At 43.1% G+C, this 19,811-nt stretch overlaps 1 protein-coding gene across 2 annotated transcripts in view; it reads right to left on the bottom strand.

The window, feature by feature from the left end:
* kcnab1b (potassium voltage-gated channel subfamily A regulatory beta subunit 1b) overlaps positions 1-19,348 on the bottom strand; it is a 37,448-nt gene extending 18,100 nt beyond the window's left edge. Inside the window, exons 1-4 of one of the 2 annotated variants that reach the window (XM_069684259.1) lie at positions 15,790-16,070; positions 14,547-15,076; positions 5,042-5,085; positions 523-560 (exon numbers count right to left, since the gene is read on the bottom strand). In XM_069684259.1, coding sequence (XP_069540360.1) covers positions 523-560; positions 5,042-5,085; positions 14,547-14,761 — 297 coding nt within the window. In that variant the 5' untranslated portion in view covers positions 14,762-15,076; positions 15,790-16,070. Of the gene's footprint in view, positions 1-522; positions 561-5,041; positions 5,086-14,546; positions 15,077-15,789; positions 16,071-19,290 lie in introns of those variants that run through there. The other variant, XM_069684260.1, reaches the window with a different exon arrangement.
* Between the last annotated feature and the right edge of the window lie 463 nt (positions 19,349-19,811).

Raw genomic sequence — 19,811 nt, 5'->3', positions numbered from 1 at the left:
CAAAGAGGCTAAATGGTTGTAAATCTGTTTGTCCCGCTGAGCTACAAATCAACAAGAAAACTGTACAAGCTGCTTGTTGATTAAAGTTGTTTACTGCTCCATATATTTCCCAGACTATTTTTGACCTAGTTCCTGCGCCTGCAGTTTGTTCAGAGCCATACACGGAAGGCCAAATTAGTCAGGATGTTGTTCACTTACTGTACTCAGCTTCAGAGGAGGTCTTTCACTTAATACATTGTGACAGAGAGAAATAAGACCTGACTGTTTGGCCTTGTTAGAGCCTACGGGGAGTTAACAGCCTGCTGTGATATTAGAAAATTGACACCGTTACCAGACTGTTGACTGTGGTCGTCTCACTCTGACACTATTATAAATCCAGTTTATCCAGTCCTGCAACTCTTACATTTCTCCCATGGGGGCTACAAACTCTGCACTAGTAGTATTGGATGTCTGAAATAATGAAAGCTAACGTCTGCACATGAGCTGTGACTGGTGAGTAATGGATTTGACAAAATGTCTTACCTCGTCAGAGATCTGACCTCCAAACGTTACCCATGTGCCTGTTGAGGGAAGCATCAATGTTTAGTAAAATAAAAAATCTTGAAAACAACATTATTTGCAAACCACTCAAAGTCATTTTAGTCTTGCATTGATCATAACTTTGACATTTTTGCATGACCAGATGATGATGCTCCTGTCTTAAAGCCATCACAGTCGAACGTCAGGGATGAATGTTGATCCAGAAAAGGTGCACTCAAATGTATAACTTCATATTTAAATAGCAGAACACAAAATCTGATCATCATTGATCTTCTCTTCTCACTATCAATCAAACTGTGGCGTCAATTGGATCGATATCGGGAAAAGGATGGTTTCTCTCCTCCTAGTTACCTTATAAAATAATTTGTATTTCATGTTTGTGCATGTACTCTTTGCTTATCCACTGCTGTTGTCGTGTTATGTGCACTCATGTACGACAACATCTACATCTTGCACATGCATATATCACTCTCAGAAATCACAACACTCTGCGCTGCCCTAGATGAAAGTACATAAGCTACTTTTAATGATATAAAACAAGACGAGGTCAAAACCTAGTATGTGGCTGACTGTATCAGGTCAATGTGCACTTTTGTGGGCAATGTGTTACAAGGACTGTTCTTATGAGGCCGATGACAAGGTGTTTGAAAGCAGGTGTGCGCTGTGGACGTAGGTGAGGACAGTGGAGGAGCAGCAGAGGAGCAGCCCCGCCTACTCCCCGAGCAAAGTATCCCGAGCCGTATAGACAGAGAGTCGCGTCAGTGGAGGTCCAATATGCTCCATGATCCGCCATTGCGATGTTGCAACTCTCTCTCTCTACGGCTCTGAAAGTACCGTCACTCACTCACTCAGTCAGTCACTCCATCACATTTTTGCAGAATTGCCCAACCCTAATCTATTCTGGGAAGACTTATTTTGTCTGTCCCAATTTGAAAATCCATCTATATGCTGATGATACTGTTTTCTCTATGGATGTTTCACAATATGGCAAGCTTGTCATAACTTAAAGCAGTGAGCTATATCAAAGCGGGGCTGAACCGTTCATTTCTTATGTCATATGTACAAAACAATCTGATCTTCACCAACCAGACGTGTATTATTACTGAACCAGATAAAATAATAGACGACAAAATCAGGTTATGTCTGAGTTTAAGTATCTGGGTGCTTGGATTGACAGTAATCTCTTCTTTAGCTCTTTTGTAAACAACTGAAAAAGTTAAAGGTATAACTTCGAACTTTTTCATTTAAGCAAATGTCTGTTAAGTCACTATCTCACCGATTGAGGTAACATAATGATGTCTGAGCCTATGGCCCACTGATGAAAGCCTTTGCAAAAAAATATTTGGGGACTGGGTGTCTATGGTGACATTCGCGGAAACAATCACAAGCGGCGCCCAGTTAGTGACGCGTTTCCTTCACCCAGCAGTGGTTGGTCTACCAGAGAGGGTAGGCGGAGCTAAGTGGCTAACTCAGTGACCACCAAAGCATCAACACTGCATTGGGAAAACAGTTATTTTAAGAATAGTTTTGTTCTCCTCCCAAACTTTACCCTGATTTGGTCCCATGCAGCTTTTTGTCATCTCACACAAATATGAAATAATGAAGAAGCTGTTCAAAAAGTGTAGCAGCAGATAACCCTGATATGTATAAGATAGCAGTGGTCAACAAATTTTCTTTTCATCAAAATTTCTGCTGCCCAATTTTTCAAATTTGAATATACCTTTTGACCCTGTCACTTGAGGCTGTGACACACAGAAACCCACATCGGAACAAATGCTGCATTGACCGGTGGTGAATGGAGCAGGAATTACACATCTCCATACATGGAGGACAGATGTCGGAAGTAATAACTGTATTGCTAAAGTAACCAGATGAGAGTGTGCCCTCTGATACAGATGCTAAGGAACATCCATCCATCCATCCATTAGCTATACCGCTTATCCTGTTCAGGGTCACAGGGGGCTGGATTTTTTGGACCTTTTTCCTCATTCTTTCCAGCCTCAAACAGGCGCATGTAGACAAACAGACAGCACCTGTCATCTGTCAAAGCTAAAAGAGACTTGATAAGTAATAGCAGTATTGACACTGTCGATAAACACCCCTATAACAGGAGTAAGATTTAGACTCAGGTTACGTGAGGTCTCTTACAGTCGCTGCACACGACTCTGCATAGACGCACACACACAGACTGCAATGATGTATTGTTATTCTTTATATAGAAAGAAGCAGCTGCAGCGATCTGTTCATCCTATAAACAGCATAGGCTGAACACAGTTTTTGTTAGAGATTTTAAATTCTCCTGGTACTCTGCAGTTTCCTGATCCTGTCCCATGCTGCTTGTTGTCACATTAATAACAAGTAATGCAGGAGCTGCTGTAGGAGCAGATTAGTGTTGGCACAAGCTGATTTTTCATATCTGGCAACGCTCAATTAAAATACATTTTTTTCTTAATTAACTACAATATTATTCGCAAAACAATTTTGAAGGAAAAGTTTTGGTCAAAATGCCCATTTGATCTCTTGCCAAAAGCTGTCTTTACAGCTGATTAGCTTAGCTGGGAATAAAGGCTGTAAACAGCTGCTTCTGTTTGTGGGTAACAACACGCACTGACCAGCATCTCTAAAGCTCTGTTATTAACACACTATTTTGGGGTTTATGTACAAAAACAGAGACATTTTGTAGTCACAGTTAGGTTTCTAGAAAAAGTTTGCGGGTCATTGGACCTAACCCCAAAACATTTAAGCTAGCTATGTTACCTATTTCCACTTTTCCTAAGCGCAGATATGAGGTAGAGATATCAATCTTGTCATTTAGGTCTCAAGGATCCAAATAAGCATGATTCCTAAACTGTCAAATCAGTCCTTTGAAATCTAAACATGTATTTGAGACAATAAAAAGAAGAAATCCACATAGCTTCAATTAAATACATTTTCAAGTAACTTCATTATTATTTGCAAAACTATTTTAAAGGAAAAAATGTGGTCAAAATACCCTTGTGCTATCTTGGCGAAAGCTGTCTTTACAGCCGATTAGCTTAGCTTTGAATAAAGGCTGTAAACATGGGGTAACAGCTGCTTCTGTTTGTGGGTAACAACACGCACCTCTAAAGCTCTGTAATTCATATGCTATTTTGCGTTTATGTACAAAAACAGATACGTTTTGTCGTCACTGATAAGTTTCTAGAAAAAGGTTGCCACATTGCACCTAAACAAGAAATAAAACATCAGCTCAGCTCAACATTTTAAGCTAACTAGGCTAGCTATTTCCCCTTTTCTGTCAGTGTGCTAAATTGAAGCTAAATATCTGCTAGCTAAGCGCAGATATGTGGTAGTGGTATCTATCTTGTCATTTAGGTCTCAAAGAAGAGAATAAGCATGATTACTAAACTGTGTAAACATTCCTTTGAAATTTAAAGATGTATTTGAGACAATACAAATTTTGCTTTCTTGCTGACACGTCTTTTCAGCTGCTTAACTTGGAATAAAGGCTTTGACGTCACTGATATGTTTACAGGTGAGGGTGAAGCATATTTCACAGAACTTAAAAAAACAGAAAACTTAGGCTAGCTCCCACCATGCAATTTAAAGCTAGCTAGGCTAACTGTTTACCCCCTTTTCAGTCTTTGTGCTTAGATTAAAGCTAACTGACTGCTAGCTTAGCGTCCACATATAAGAGTGGTATCAATCTTTTCATGTCAGTCTCTTCCAAAATGTCAAACTATTCCTTAAAAAACTGATGATGCATTTGAGACAGTAAAGTCCAGAAATCCACATAGCTTCAAATGCTAAAGCAGCCTATTTAAATGAAATGCTCATTTTCTTTCTCTCCTCTTCTTAAAGAAAATAACAAGGAGAAATCAATGTTTTGCTCAAGGGCACGAACGCAGGGCGAGACTTGCCAATAATAGGGTTTGAAACTAATTCCTTTAGGGTTGACGTATGGTTCGCTCTCTATTACTCCTTCCTGCTGATGAATGCAACATGGCTAAGTCTTAAAAAAAATCACTACAGAGATCATTACTGAAGTCATTCACAGATGTCCTGTCATTAGTGGTGCTTGAGTATCTGCTGGGCTGCACTGCATTGTTCCTCTGCTATGTGAAATTATTCTGATAAACCATTGTAATGACTGGCAAACACAATACTGTACACACACACACATGCACATGTAAAGATAAGGCCAGCACAAGCACAAGAGATGAATGAGAGTGTTTACCCTCATGGTGAGCAAACCGGTGCTATTGATTAAATATTAACAAGAAAAATATTAACACTCTGTGAACAGCTTTGTCTCTCATGGCTCTCCATGCGTATGAAACATGCATAAGGTTTAGAAGAGGCTGTAGGGATATAATGAAATTGCGTTCCCCTTCTGCTTAGCTCTTTTGCACTACATCCTCTCTCTCCTCACACACACAAACACACACACGGGTTGAGTGTGCACTTGGATGCTTATGAAATCATTAGACATTTGCCTCTGATGCTAATTAAATATACTCACCGAGCCCCAGACAGGAGACACGCAACCCAGATTTCCCCAGGTTCCTACCAGGAAAAAACAGAGTATGATTAACAAAAAGCAGCGTTTTTAAGGCTCAAGATGTCATCAGCCAAGTGTGATCGCAATTACTGCGCTCATGGATTCATCTCTGGATTCTTCGGCTTAACAAAAAGGCTATAATCTATGTTGTTTTTACGTCATAACTCATAGACTGAAATGAAATAGCAGATAGCAATTTGGATATTGTTGAGCTTACAATAAAAACAACCCTGAATCAGAATTGAGAGATTAAAGAGAGGAGGAAGACTTATTTTATTCCACGAATATGGAGCCAAGCTTCTCTGGAAGGAAAGGAAACCCTGAAAAATATTCTACTCACACCCGAAACAATACAATTACTGTTTGTGCTGAAGAAGCAGGAAGTTTTGTACTTTACTTTTTGATGTGTTGACCCTCATTCATCCTCGTACAATCTTTTACAGCAGGAAAGAAAATGCACAACAATGCTCGCTCGCCACTTATGAGGCAGCATCTTTCAGTCGAGCTCCTCACACACGCACTCTTTCTGTCTCTGCTTCTTAATGCATCCCCCTGCCTATAATAAAAAAAGCAACAGTGCACCACCCGTCTTCTCCGTAACAGTTAATTTGCATCCAGCTGATCTGCCGCAATGTAACACAGCACTTTGAGCTCTTACTAAGTTAAACCAAGACATCAGAGCTCTTGCAGAGTTCAGACTCTCAACCCTCCACTTAACATTTTACAATCTGTGCCGCATCGAGTCCCACTGAGACGGGGAATCATGCGGCGCGGGCGTTTAATGACTTAACAATGGGGATAACACCAAGAGCAGACTGTTCCTCCTTTCGCCGCCACATGTGTCCAAGTATGTGGACCGTGGGTGAAAGAAAACGGAATCAAGGGGGATCCGCTGCCCTGGGAAGACAGCCACAGCCATCTAATAGAGAGAAATATTGGAAGACAACCCTGTGAAATTGAGACATATTTCTCTGAGAATCAACAAGGCCACATGCACGCACAAGGCCGCAATCACAAGCAACACGCGTAATCTCGAGAGGAGAATATGTCCAAATACTTATTTCTTGACACAGAAAACAACCCTCCAATTATCCGTCTGGGGATTGTGCCTTCTGCCTGGTTTTGCAGGCGTTCGCTCATTACAACAAATGAGGCCTTAAAAACCGCCAGCGGTCGTTTTCCCGTGCCCGACCACTAATGGCCTGTGCCCGTCAAGATGAATACGGACTAATCCGAGCCCGTGCTATCTAAGTGTGCCCACAGCCAATTCAATTAGGTGTTCGACATGAGGGAGGCATCAGTCATAGAGTCGGTGGCTGCATGATAAAGAGAGGTAACATAAGAAGGAAAGTGTTTACATATTGACGCTTTGGGTGACTCGATACATTTATGGATTCTTTGATTTATGGTGTAATTAGGGCACTGATAATAACATGACAGGGGAAAATAAGGAGAGCCACAACTCGTGGGATGCCTTCTCGTCTCTAATTTGGTGGAGGAGTTTGGATATTGTATCCTCCGTCTCTCTGATGTATTATAGAGTGGGAGCTCTGATCCATGAAGGCGTGGGGGAAGGGCTGCACCTTGGGTTAGACGTGTGATTCCAACTGAATCTGTGTGTGTTCAGACGGGGCGGGTTACTGAGGACAAACAGCGTCGAGGATGAGGGACGTTCACGGCTGAATTTAGTGCAAGTCATTCTGGGTAAATCAGCTGCCTAATGCCTGGAACAGATCTGAGGTGTACGTACATTTCCCTTTGGTTATCATTGACACTGTTTCATGTTTGCAGTGGCTCATTCATGCACAATATCTCAACAAAAAAACAAGCTCGCAGGCACGTTCCATTTCCAAATACAGCTGGCCGTCCTTGGAACAAAAATGTGTTTGGAGAACCTCCATGAGCTAAATTAGCAGTTTGGTGCTTTAAATGTATACGTGCTGCCTTAATGAGCGGAGGGAAACAAAAGATTTTAGAGCAGTTTGCTTGTACTTTGTGATTTCTATGGAGTCAGGAAGTAGCAACAACAGCCATGCCTGATTATTAACCACACAGCCTGCTGCAGCGTGTAATAGAGCCGTCCAGGTCTGGGGAGTGGGTGCCAGCAGAGGCACATTGCTAAAGAAGCTAATTATCCAGGAAATTACTGCATGTCAGCGGCAACAAAAGAGGGAACTTCATGTTTAAGAGAACATTGGTTCTATAGTGGGAGAAAGAGAGAAAATAGGCCCACTCTTTATGAACACTGTAAGGACAACACGTCCATACAAACTCGAGCATAATCAACTTTGCAAGCCTCTGAGTGTTTCTCGGCCCCTCATGCTTGGATGGTGCCCAAAAGAAGCCTGGAAGTAAAATGACAAATGAGTCATTTGAAGACGCCCCCTCACACAAACCTGTCACCACTTATGAACATCCTGCGAGCTGCTACTTCATGTCGCCGTGTCTATTCTTAGTGGATCCCCAGCTGAAATCAAATAAACATCTGGCCGATTTAATGTGCTGAAATCTAAGCAGGAATGACCCCTTATCGTGGGAGGAAGTTTCTTTCATTTACATCCTGGAAAGCGCTTCTTTTGTTCTCGAGTCCCACCGGGGGCATTCCTTGTGATTTATTTCCCGATATTGGATTGTTCGAATCAATATTTGTCAGCTAACACTCTCCTCAAGGTTGTGAGTAAACAGATAAAACTCCTCACTCTGCTGGGGATTAATGTAGACTGAGAAAACCCACACAAGCCAACCTTGATGGGCGGAGGGATTAGACAACACCCACCTCCTCTGTTCCCAGCGCTCTCCTGATGACAACCGTAATGTTGTTATCAGAATAATTCAGTGCAGGGGAGAAAAGACGGGTCATATTGTGAATAAAGACAGGGCCTGTGTGGGTGGAGAGAAAGAAAGTAGGGAAGTTTGAGGGGAAAATAAATAGATTAAGTATGAAAGAAAAGCTGCAGCAGAGTTTCTGGGGAAAAAAATAAATCACTGATGAAGCCTACAGGCCTCATGGCTCAACAAGCAGAAAGAGCGCTATAAAGGCGGAGAGAGAGGCAGAGCTAGCAGCAGACAGAGGCTTGCACAGTTGCAAGTCCAAGCCCCAAGTCTGAGCAGATCAAACGCCCTCTACAGATAAAGAATTCTATATGACACAGAATGGGAAATAGGAAATGACAGCTCCCTACAGGGCCCTGCACAATGCGCATGTTTGGACGGTGTGAGTGAGTGTGCAGGAAAAGAGCCGGAGTCTGGTCCCGACTCTCTGCTTTGTTTTTCCACGGGGCCAAAGTCCACATTGATTCAGCTATTTTCATTTGTATGCAGCACACACAGATGTGCACAAAGAACACTTTGCATGCACATTTATTTCTCCAAATTCAAACATCGTAAGAGAAAACCAGAGTGACCGATAGGGTAGAGAAGCTCACAGAGAAAAAAGCTGTATTTTAGGCAGGGACACACGAAGCTAGTGGCCTGTGGGTTGATCCTGTATTGAAAATCGTGTGGGCTGATCTGAAGTGGTTGATTCAGAATGATTTCAGAGAGAGCCTGGCAATGTGGGGCGGAGAAAAAAATCATATAATGATAACTGAAAACCTTCTTACAGCACTGATAGAAAGTATGTCACAGTACTTTTTTTAGGTGTGGTTTCTTTTCAATGGTGTGCAGCGAAATGAAGAACTTTCAGATTCAGAAGATTTATGAGCTTATTCTCAAGGAAATTGGACAAAATAGTTGCTTTAGTGACACATAACTCTAATTATAATGCTAATAATAAATTATATATCATGCTAGGTCATGTTTTTCTGAAATTTCTGTTGACCTCACAGCGTTTCTGTAAGGTCAAACTGTGCTTTCAGTGACATTTGACAAGCCTACAATAATAATAAAGAGGCCTGAGGTAGATTTCATGGGTCAGGATTATCTGATTATTCATAGATTTGGCTTCTTCAGCCCAGCCAAGCATTTAAACTCACATTGCTGCTGTACACAAGCAGCAGTGTTTTATTCCAGTTTGATCGCTTCCTATTATCTTTATCATTACAGTCTGTTTACAGAGGCCCCTGAAGGAAAACAGCCCAAATTGCACTTGCAAGGCAACACTATTAGAAAACCATTAAGCGTACAGAAAAGCGTTTAAGTTGTGACCTTTAATTAAAATGCAAAGCCCAAGCAAACACCCTGTCTTTTAAACTGAGGGATTGGGCCGCTCGCATCCTTTGGGGCTTGTTTGGTCTTTAGGCGGAGAGGAGCTCCAAGCTACAGGGCTCCTGTTGTGCAGCATGTTATTAGAGCTACACATCACAGCTGAAGCAAATAATGCGGGAACATAAAATATACTTATGTTAGAGTTGTGACGTATGATGGGCAAACTGAAAGAGCAGGATATATACCGCCAAACAGAGAGCAGCATTGGGTGCAGACATGCATGCAAACACACACGCATGTGTGCACATACACAGGCAACCGCTCATGCACACACACTATAAAAGACAGAGAGCAACAAGGAAGCAAATTATGATTCATGGTGCATCCTGACAAGAGCCACAGCAGCAAAAACTCCTCACAAACTTGCATGAATCCTCCTTAAAGCTGCTGAAAATGTCAGCCTGCGATGTAATCTTCTTCTATACGTGTTTTCTAAACCCATTTACTTGTGCTACAAAGAAAAAAGCAGATTTCTTGCTGACTTCATGCGTAATTTGTTTAAAAATCTGCAGTGTATTCATGAGTCCTTGACCGAGGTGATTAAACCCCTTAATAATGATAAAATACTTTCCAAATGATGATGATTTACTGCCGCCTCAGCTATTTTTTAATAGCATAATGATTCCAAACTCCTGGGATCAGAGCAGAAGACTTCAATCCTCCAATTATTTGGGCGACTCAGGAGAAATGATAGCGTTAAGAAAATCCCACTTTCACCAGTATTTTTGCTGAGAGCCCGTTGGTTTTTTAAATAGCGGGGCTCAAAAGAGGAGACTGTTTTAATTAAAGCATCACGCTGGAGGCTCAGCAGAGTCATCCATGAAAGTAAGAATGACATCCGCTCTGAGGCGGCTGCACACAAACAAACTCCGACGGTTTCCTCCGAAAGTTTCATTCAGCTCGATCGAGTGTAAATGTGGAGCACCTTGAAATGAAGCACATTTTCTGGCTGTTCCATGTGCTCAGGAAAACACTTTACACGGCTGCTTTCTGCAGCACATTGGTCACACTGACGCACACACAGCAGAGTGCCTCTCTCTCTCTGCTGGCCGCTGATAAGCCCGCATCCGAAGGAACCAACAGAAGGGATTTTTTTTTTTTTGCACGTCCATCTGCAGCCAGGCTCTGAACCAACCAAGCGCAATCTTCCCAGAACCTCCTGGACTGTCAAAAGGCCTTCTGCTGCCTGATGACCGTTATGAACTTCTCCCGAACAGGAACCAGAAATAATCTGTGAAGCCAACAACAACAGCATGTTCTCTTAAATCACATTCTCTGGCCTGTTTTTGTTCTGTTTGTGGGTTTGCATTATTTTAAGCGTAAAGGTCAAACAGCCTCGGAGGTTTGCAACTCGGGGACACCACAACTAGAACTACGCTATATTTGGATCGCCATGACAACCAAAATGCTGCGAATGATGGTATTATTAGTTCACCCTCTCGCTGTGCACACCACATCTTCTGCCTCAACTTGCTACGCCTTCAGATGTTCGCAGTGTGGAGCCTGAACGCCACACTTGCACATACATGCAGTCATGTATGTAACGCAATGTGCCAATGCGGACGCCCACAAGCACACGTCTTAGAGAAATGCTGCTTCCTTTTGTTTGTGCGGAGAAATCTTTGGAGTTTGCGTGGCCAAAAGTATCTGAGCTGTTGGCGTCAGCTCAAGAGGTTTCCTGTCGTATGAAATCCAGAGACATACTTTAATCAAACACCTTTGAGTCAGAGGAGAAAGAAAGAGAGAGATACAGTGCTGAGAAAAAGCTTTAAGCAAACAGGGAGCAGAGAGGGGATGTCGCTGATGAGATTTTCATCCAATATTTGCTTCTCTGTGGTGAAATAGGGGGATTTGCTGACAGCTTGGAGGCTTTAGTGCTAATATCCTCCACCTGTTTTTAAAGGAGCAACAAGGACGAGCAAATCTTCCCAACACACATAAGAAGCCATGGAATTTGTATCAGCAGGAAAACTAAGGAAAAAAGATGCAACAGTATAAAAAAAAAATGTTTTGTGTCTGTAACTAAAAATCAAAAAGGTGAAATGATGGAGCTGCGATGCGACAATACACTGTTGAAAATTAATCATCTCCGTTAATGGAGAAAAGTCCTTTTGTAAAAGCTGAAACACTTTCGCACAATAGAGTCATCAGGCTTGTTTGGAGCCGGGAACAGATTGAAGTTGGCCATTTCAATGTTGTTATGGAAACGCGATGAGATAGTGTGACAAGCAGACACTTATCACATTTAGCTGCTCGGCATCCAATCTGCACAGATTCTGCTAATTGCCTCTTTTTCTGTGAACTGACCTGCGTGCCCTGATTCCCTCTCTCATTCAATCTGTTATTCTGTTTTTTTCCGTCAATTCGTCTTTCCAACTGCATCCTTCCCATCACCCCCCTCGCTCTCTCTGCGTCTCTCTTGATCCTGACACTGTGAGCGATGATGTCACCCTCTCCAGTAATCCAACAGTGTGAGGTGAAAGCTACTATTTTGCTCCTGCAGGTCTGGGTTAAGAGCCCACTCAGCGAGATAAGAGAGCATTGTTTACTTGGCCCAGCCTGGTTACGACTCCCACACAGACACACACGGAGAGCTGGAGTGCACGGCTCTGCTCGGCTTCGCTGTCACACCTCACAGAATGTACTTTACGGTCGCAGCCGGTTATTGAGAACCGCATGACGCTCGCTCAGAGTCTCAAACTGAAGCTGGCGAACAAGTTTGTGACAGAGCTTGTCGGCTGATCAAACTCGGCTGTGGTGCAGGGAGGTGTTGGGCTGTGGATGCACAGAGTGTAGCAGGTGATTTATTTAGCTATGTGGATTGCACCTCACCGTTATGTCAGTTATGTACTGTTTAGTACTTATCGGTAATGTTCTGTCATATCTCATTCAAATTGTTTACTAACAGGACTGATTATTAGGGACTTTTAGTAGCGACGGCTGAGGGACAGCTACTGGAAAGTCACTCAGCAATGATTTGTAACTTGTAACTTAGGAAAATTTGACTGCTGCTGGCAACGGACATGTCTATAACAAACAAGAAATACGGTCAAATTAGCGGGTATCTCTAACCAATAAAAATCCATTCAGCTACTAAAGTTAGAATCCAGTATAAATAAAATGACAGTGTCAAATACGATAAAAAATGTTTAATTACTGCTTACACGCTGACGGTGTACTGACTACAGCAAATCAGTCTTTCTTCTGTAGTTGACAGCTGGGCTACAACGACAGGAAGTCGCTGCTTTAAGTCCCTTTTTTTTTTTTTTATTCTGATTGGTTTATTTACGGCATTCCGAGGTCTGCTATTTCTTCATAAAAGACTGTTGCTATGAAGAACAGACCGTTGCTAGGGATTCGGCTAATGACACGATCCAGAGGACTAACTGTAATCATATCAATCTGCTGAAGAAGCAAATTTGACGTCTGTCTGTTTACAGATGGGAAAAACAGCTAGATTGGCAAATTTTAAGAAGGCTACAGAGTTAACCGTCGCTCTCAATGACTGCATATAAAGATGGATGACACGTCTCCATCTGCTCTCATTGTATGAAATTGATGCCAAAATAGCCGCCGTTACGGGCGCTGTCATCTTGCGATGGTGACGTCATTTGGAGCCAGAGCTGCTCAGTAGAGATCAGCGGTTGGAGCCACTTCCGCTAACCAAGACACACACTAAAATCAGCAAAGATTCCGCATGCCGGCGTGTTTAACAGCAGAACAGCTTCTTGTGTTGGTCTGAGGTTAACGTTCACAGATATGTAAACTTCAATGACTGTAGTGATTGTTTTAGTTACGTCTCCTCTTACCATTCCTCCTCTGCTCTGCTAATCCAGAACAGATCAGCTGCAGGAGCCGCATTTGTCAACAGAGCTGTCAATCATCATTTTGACAGCATCAAATAACTACTTAAAAATAAACTTGTCAGTCAAACAGAATGAACACCTGGACGTAAATCAGCATGATAAGAACTTATGACCTATACTGCAGCCAGTCAGCAGGGGGCAATAGAGATGTTTTTGCTCCACTTTTAGGGAGCTGTCATGTCGTCTTCTTTTAATACAGTCTATGACTGGTATGGACGCAGTTCTCACTGTGAGTGTAACGGACTTTTTTAAAATGGAAAAATAATCATTTTCAAATAAATATAATCATTTCCAAATCAATATTTGTTGTCAAATTATTGATTGATTGTGATAAGGGGGTATAGTGAGCAGGCTGTTCGCAGAATGGAACCCCGACAGGGTGAGCAGGACGGAGTCTTGCAGGTCACAGACAGGTCTTGTCTCACCCTGAAGGGGTTTCACCTGCTCATTATACTTCTACTTCTATCATCCGTTGTTATCCCTTACTTATCAAACCTGTTTGTTGTCTATGAAAAATCTGCCTTTTGTTTAAATCTCCCACACTGTAACTTATTGAATACATACGGGACTGCATCATTCATGCTCCTACATGTGCCGTCAATCCCTCTCTTCATAGATGCATTTTGTCAGTACAAACACGTGTTCAAGATTCTTAGCACCATTTTTTTTCAGTCAGTTTCATTATCAGCATATCAAATTGTGTTGATGGGCCCGCAAACACATTATTTATAAGCTTATTATGGCTCATTCTATAATCCTATTTTAATGAAATGTTTGGATGTTTTTTCAGATTTCTTTTTGATCTTGTAGCATAATCATGTTTATGTACAGTGTACTTCCCATAGTACAAAAGCAGGCGATTGCACCTTAAGGTCACGACAGGTGTTTTAAACTAAAATATAACTTTTCTGTGTGCCTGAAGGACATCATCTTTTCTGTCTTCTCATCCGTCATTACCACACCAGTACACTCTGTCTTTCCCTTTAAACTGCACGTGCAAGCAGATGAATTAACGTGTTAATATGTGAAACTCGAAGCACTTCAAACCGTCCCAGATTGTAGTTCGCTGAAAACACTGTTAATTATATAGAGCTGCCAATAAATCTGCATCTTGTCTGTGCCTTGTCACAAACACACAGACACACTCACACACCCTCCCACGCATCACCTGTCACTGCTCTTATATCTTCATTGTCTCCACCAGGGCTCCTTTGAATGATCTCATCCTGATGAACGCGTCTTGTTTTCTCTCATGTTGTCTCACGTTATCAGTCGTACGTTTATACACTTTATTTCCCTCACTACAGAAATGTGTTTTTCTCAGCATACTAACCTAAACCAAACACCTTCCTCCTTCCACTTTCTCACACAGTCTCCACCCTCACTCTACGTACCGGTACTTCATGCCCGTGAGCTTGGCCGTGGACTCCTTGAGGTTGTGATGGTAGCGGTGGGTGAAGGAGCCCAGGCTGCGAGCGATCAGGGCCACGGTGCGGAAGCGTGCGCGGGCCTGGCTGGCTGTGTTGGGGCTGGTGGCGTTCTGCTTGCTGTGCTCGCCGTTACGCGGGGCCTTCAGCCCGTGGTCCGTGCATGCGAAGGACACCTGCATGGCTGTCGGAAAAAGGCCACTAGAGCAGCTCCAAGACGAACAAGGCTTTACGTGTGTCCTTAGACTACTTTACAGTCCCTTTTCTTTCTGTCTGTGCAACTTTTTGTCCTTGTTTTTCTTCTGTGAAGTTGAAAATCAAGAGTCCAGGCGAGCTCTGCCTGAATCTCATACAGATATCACAGGCAGGAACGATGGTCGCATCCGATTGCTCTGAATCTCAAGCTGATGTTCTGTCAAGATCAGACATAGCAGAGTTGCAGTCCTGGTTAGTGTGTGAGGAGTCGAGATGGGGATCCTGTGCCGGTCCGACTCCACCTGGAAACATGAGACAGGGTGGAGATGGAGGGAGAAGGATGAAGGAGAAGAGGCACTGAATGAGTCGTTGGAAGAGAGTCCCAATTCAGGGGTCAGGGTTAAAGGTCAAGTAGAGGAGGAAAAATGTATCGCTAAACCAAAAAAGAAGACTGATTGAGAAAAACTCTTTCCTCTGCACAAATCTCTAAGCTGCTTCAACGTGAAGAACGAGAGCAATCCTGCCCTACTTTTTCTCCTCCTTCTATCTCATTTTTCTCTCTATGTGTCCTGTTTAATCTTCCTCACCTCATCCTGCGTGAAGCATTGAGCACTTCTACCGTTTCCACCTCAGATTTGGTCCCTTGCTCGTTCCTGATTTGTCTAATTGTGTTTACAAAGTCCGTCTCTAATGCCTCGTTTTAATTTGTTTCTCTTTAGGCTGTCTGGGAAGTTTTGTCAGGCGGCCAGGAGTTGTCGGCGTCTGGGGAGTCTTTGTCGCCCCTCCAACCGCGGCTAAACCTTTTAGTCAAACACCTGGAGTGAGGAAAGTAACACTGCAGCAACACACTGTGCTTTCGCCTCTGTGCACGCGTAATCACAGACACACTCCTGTCACACATGTTAAAAATAAGGTCATGCTTTGAGGCAAACGCTTACAGTCAAATAACCAAATCTTCTCGGCAAACAGCTGAATTTTGCAACACCAACACATCACTAGATCTTAGTTATCTTACACACAGTGAGTTGCCAGCAACAAGGATGAGATTCTTGATGGACGTGTGCCCTCTTGCAACTTTTAAAGGAATCAAGCGGTGTCACGGAGCAAGAGGAAGTCCCGCAAAGATCCGCATCCCGACAGAAGCAGCATCAGCGATTCCAGCAGCTGTCCTCAGACCCGGCACGCAGCCTTGTCCCGTCTCCAAAGTCCTCCAGCAAGTAACACAGCTTTTTTTTTTTTTTACGGTCCCCGGCTTTGAAGCAAGAACGCTCTGTCGGATAAAGACACCCTGCTGTGGTAACGGACAAGCGGCGAGGAAGAGGAGGAGGAGGAGGAGGAGGAGGAGGAGGAGAAGGGAGGATGCATGGTACCTCACTTCATGGAGAGGAGGACGAGGATGCAGTGAGGAGGCGAAGAGCAGCGCGTGTTGAGCGTAGAGAGAGAGAGAGAGAGGGAGAGAGAGAGAGAGGCAGGCGCTGAATGTGGGAGAGAGACGGTGTGTGTATTGGCGACCGGCTCTGACTGACTGGCTGAAAGAGCTGCAGTGCTTTTCACCATGGCGCCACACACTCCGAGAGAGGGAAAGAGAGAGAGAGAGAGGAGAGAGAGAGAGAGAGAGGGGTATATATTCTGAATGGAAGTTAGGGGAATGTGTGTGTGTGTGTGTGTGTGTGTGTGTGTTTGTTTGTGCATGTGTTTACTTAAAGAAATTCCCCCATCAGGCAGGATGCTAAGACGGCATATGGTGACTGATAACATTAACCTACATGTGAAAGTCACACACACACACACTTCACTTCACAGGTGACGACCTATGAGGCGTTCACTTGCTTTCATTATCTAATAACTACTCAATTACCCCTTTACAAATAGCATTAACAGCAATCCATGCTTTGTAATGCGTCACATGTTAGAGTTCATTATAGTGTCGAAGAAGAGCAAAGGATGGAGACCTTACACTGACGCTAACATCTCAGAGCAGATGTTACTGTAAGCGGCACAGTGAGATAAAGCGTAAACCAGCAATCAGGCAGCGTAGCGTCTTATTTTCCTCCCCCACTGAGCTGTAATGTGACAATGCAGGATTTCACGGTTCATTGAGCATTCCCCAACCTCGAGGCGAACACAGTTTTATTTATATCCTTCTCGATTGTATCTGATAAGAGAAGATGCTGGTGAGAATCAGTTCGATGGGGGCCATGCTTTTTTTGATGCAGGAGTCGGCTTCAGGGTCAGTAAGAGCAATGGTGTGGTGTGTTTGCTCGGGATGATCAGCCAGAATGTTAAGAAAATATGTATCATACTTTCTACTGTCCTTTCAAAAAGTGCATTGGAATGCTAAAAAAAGATATTTTGGCATATGGCCTTCACAGATGAGGCCTAATCACCTCCTGTTGGTGAAATCTGACACTAAATCATGTCTTGTATTTTGTCTTTTCAAGCTGTAATAATTATTGGAGGACTAATCTCTAATCTTTCTTTCTGGGAAGGCAAGTGTTCTGGTTTCCGTTTGAACTACGCTTGTAGTCCGAGTAATAATGATCAGTCACGTATCAGCAGGCTGCGGCGTATGCAGAAAGAACAGTCCTTAAGGAGAGCAAAAGCAGGTGGAACATAATGCGCCATAATGACATCCCGGCTCCCATCAGCTTCTGGGAGCTTCTTATTAATATCTATAAACAGACATCTGCATGTAAGCTAACAATCTGTTCTAGATCTAAAAATTTCACTTGGGATGAATTCTCTTGCCGCTGTGTCACGCAAGCCGTTCAGCGTTCAGATTTCCCGACTCCCTCGAATGCATCAGATCGATCTGAGCTCCGTTCAACAAACGAGCATTTTAAAAGTTTTCTTCTCCTCTTGAGGACAGACCTGACAAAGCTTGAATTTTTACTTCTTACAAATCTGCATCATGATGTTGAAATTTAAGAACAAATAATCACAAGGAAACGTTTTCTCTTTCTGTAACAATGCAGCTCGCGGAAAAGTTGACAAGAAGTACCTACTGTATCCCACGATGCAACGCGCGGAAACGTCACAACGGCAGTTGAAATGGCAGACGGCAGCAGAAGAGCAGAAGGGGGCGCTATAGCTAAAGAAGCAGCTTTTTGCTATTGGCAGGTTATTGTTTGCTTCCGCTTTCCAAAACCGGAAACTGCCGCCTGGTGTTACATACTGCAAGATATATTTGAACAGCTCAGTACTACATACTACCACCGAACACAGTTGCCAGTATGTAGTATCCGATTTCGAACACAGCACCAGTCACCCATTTCTGAACTAAGACATAATACCTGGACACGAAGGCACATATGGATTGCTACGCCTCTATCCTGATTGAAAGAGGACTTGAAAATAGCAAACGTGGAAATATGTCACTTTAATACAATCTGACATATTTTTGAAACCAGTGGAGCCGTCCCCTTCTGGCCTTAGGAAAGAATGTAGGTTAAACACACTTCTGTATTGGCCTTATTTCAATACCCAGAGGTTAAGTCCACTTCTCTTATACAATCAGTGGTGAAGAGCCAATAATGCTGCATCCTACATTTTAAAAAAAATGCAACTCAATAGAGTCCTTAACGGAGCAAATTAAAGCGAAGTAAATGCCTACTTCCTTTAAACCCCTGCCCTGTGTAACAAATTCTTCCTTAGGGTTTCTATCTATCTACATTTCTATCTAACAGGCCCAAAAGCAATGCCTCTAACAGGTAAACTGTCTTTGATGGGTAGAATCAGTGAAGTGCATCTTCAAATAACACAACGTCCAAGAAAAACTAAACAAGCCCTGGTTTATCTGCAGTTTCTACATCTTTTACAGCCTCTCTGCCTGCAGGCAAAGCCTGCTTTAGCTTGATCATTTTGTTCTGTGACGCTCTGGAGAAGCAACTGCGCAGTCGGACAAAGTTTCTAACATCCCTCTAATATCACAAGCGACTCACAACTTCCTCCCTGTCGATCCCATTTAAAAGTATGTCAGTCAAAAGCGTCAACTAGAACTCTCTCTTATACATTCTTGGCTGGTATCCCCAACGGGCGACATCGCTGTTAGCTTCAGGCAAGCCTCTCTGCTTTAATTGCTCCAGTAAGAAACCTATAAAAGAGCGCTGAAACTTTGCTGCTGAGATTTAAAGCTGCACATGGTGAGTGTGCACATGTTGAAACAGATGAGGGAACATGACGCAGCACTTGGGAGACAGGACATTGATTAATAGTTCTATCCTGGATTTCCCACAGTGTGGAACATCTGTTAGCAGAGCTTGATACCATTGCCTGTTTCCCTCCAAAATACTGCATCTATTTATACGGAGAACAGCAACAGGAGCTTCCTTATCACATAATAACAGCCCTTTTAACGTCTGATTTTTGTCTTCAACTTTTACTCTGATGTTCAAAAGGTCACTTACTCAATGTCAGATCGTTTTTCTTATCAGCCCAACCTCCTGATGAGAAAATGAGAGATAAACAAGAGGAAACCTTTCCAAGCTGCCTGTGACGTCACTGCTGCAGCACTCACCCTCTCTCTGCTTCATCACTTCTCTGCATTCTCCTTCTCTGCTCAAATCTTCTGTCCGTCTTTTATCTCCTCTCCCTCATCCCCCTCTCGCATCTCTCTTCTCCAAATCGGCATTTAGCACGGCACGCTCCCTCACTGCATTTCTATAGTCTTTCCCCCTATGCTGCAGATTAGACCAGGCAGCACTAGTCATTGTGATGCACCGCGCGTACAACACCACAGAGGAGGAATTGGTTGTTTAATCTGCCTTAATAGGGTGATACTGACTCTGTGTAGACAAAATGGTCACGCTTATCAAGTGCTACAAATTTCACTCTGGAGCCAGCAAACATGCATGAAATACTGACGAAGAAGCCTGACTCCAAATCTGACAGGAGGGGACGTTGTGAGAAGGATTTGTATGAAAATGCAAGATCATCATCATCCCTGAAACCGTCTTTCATCAACAGCGACAAAACCATCCATTTGCATCCACTTATATTATCACATCATCCTCTTTTTCACCCCGTAACTACTGTTCA

The sequence above is a fragment of the Semicossyphus pulcher genome, unplaced genomic scaffold, assembly GCF_022749685.1.
Source record: "Semicossyphus pulcher isolate SPU_LCO1_2020_fin unplaced genomic scaffold, fSemPul1.0.p SCAF_7, whole genome shotgun sequence".
In the NCBI taxonomy this organism is placed as follows: domain Eukaryota; kingdom Metazoa; phylum Chordata; class Actinopteri; order Labriformes; family Labridae; genus Semicossyphus; species Semicossyphus pulcher.
This window is presented reverse-complemented; position numbering and strand designations above follow the sequence as displayed.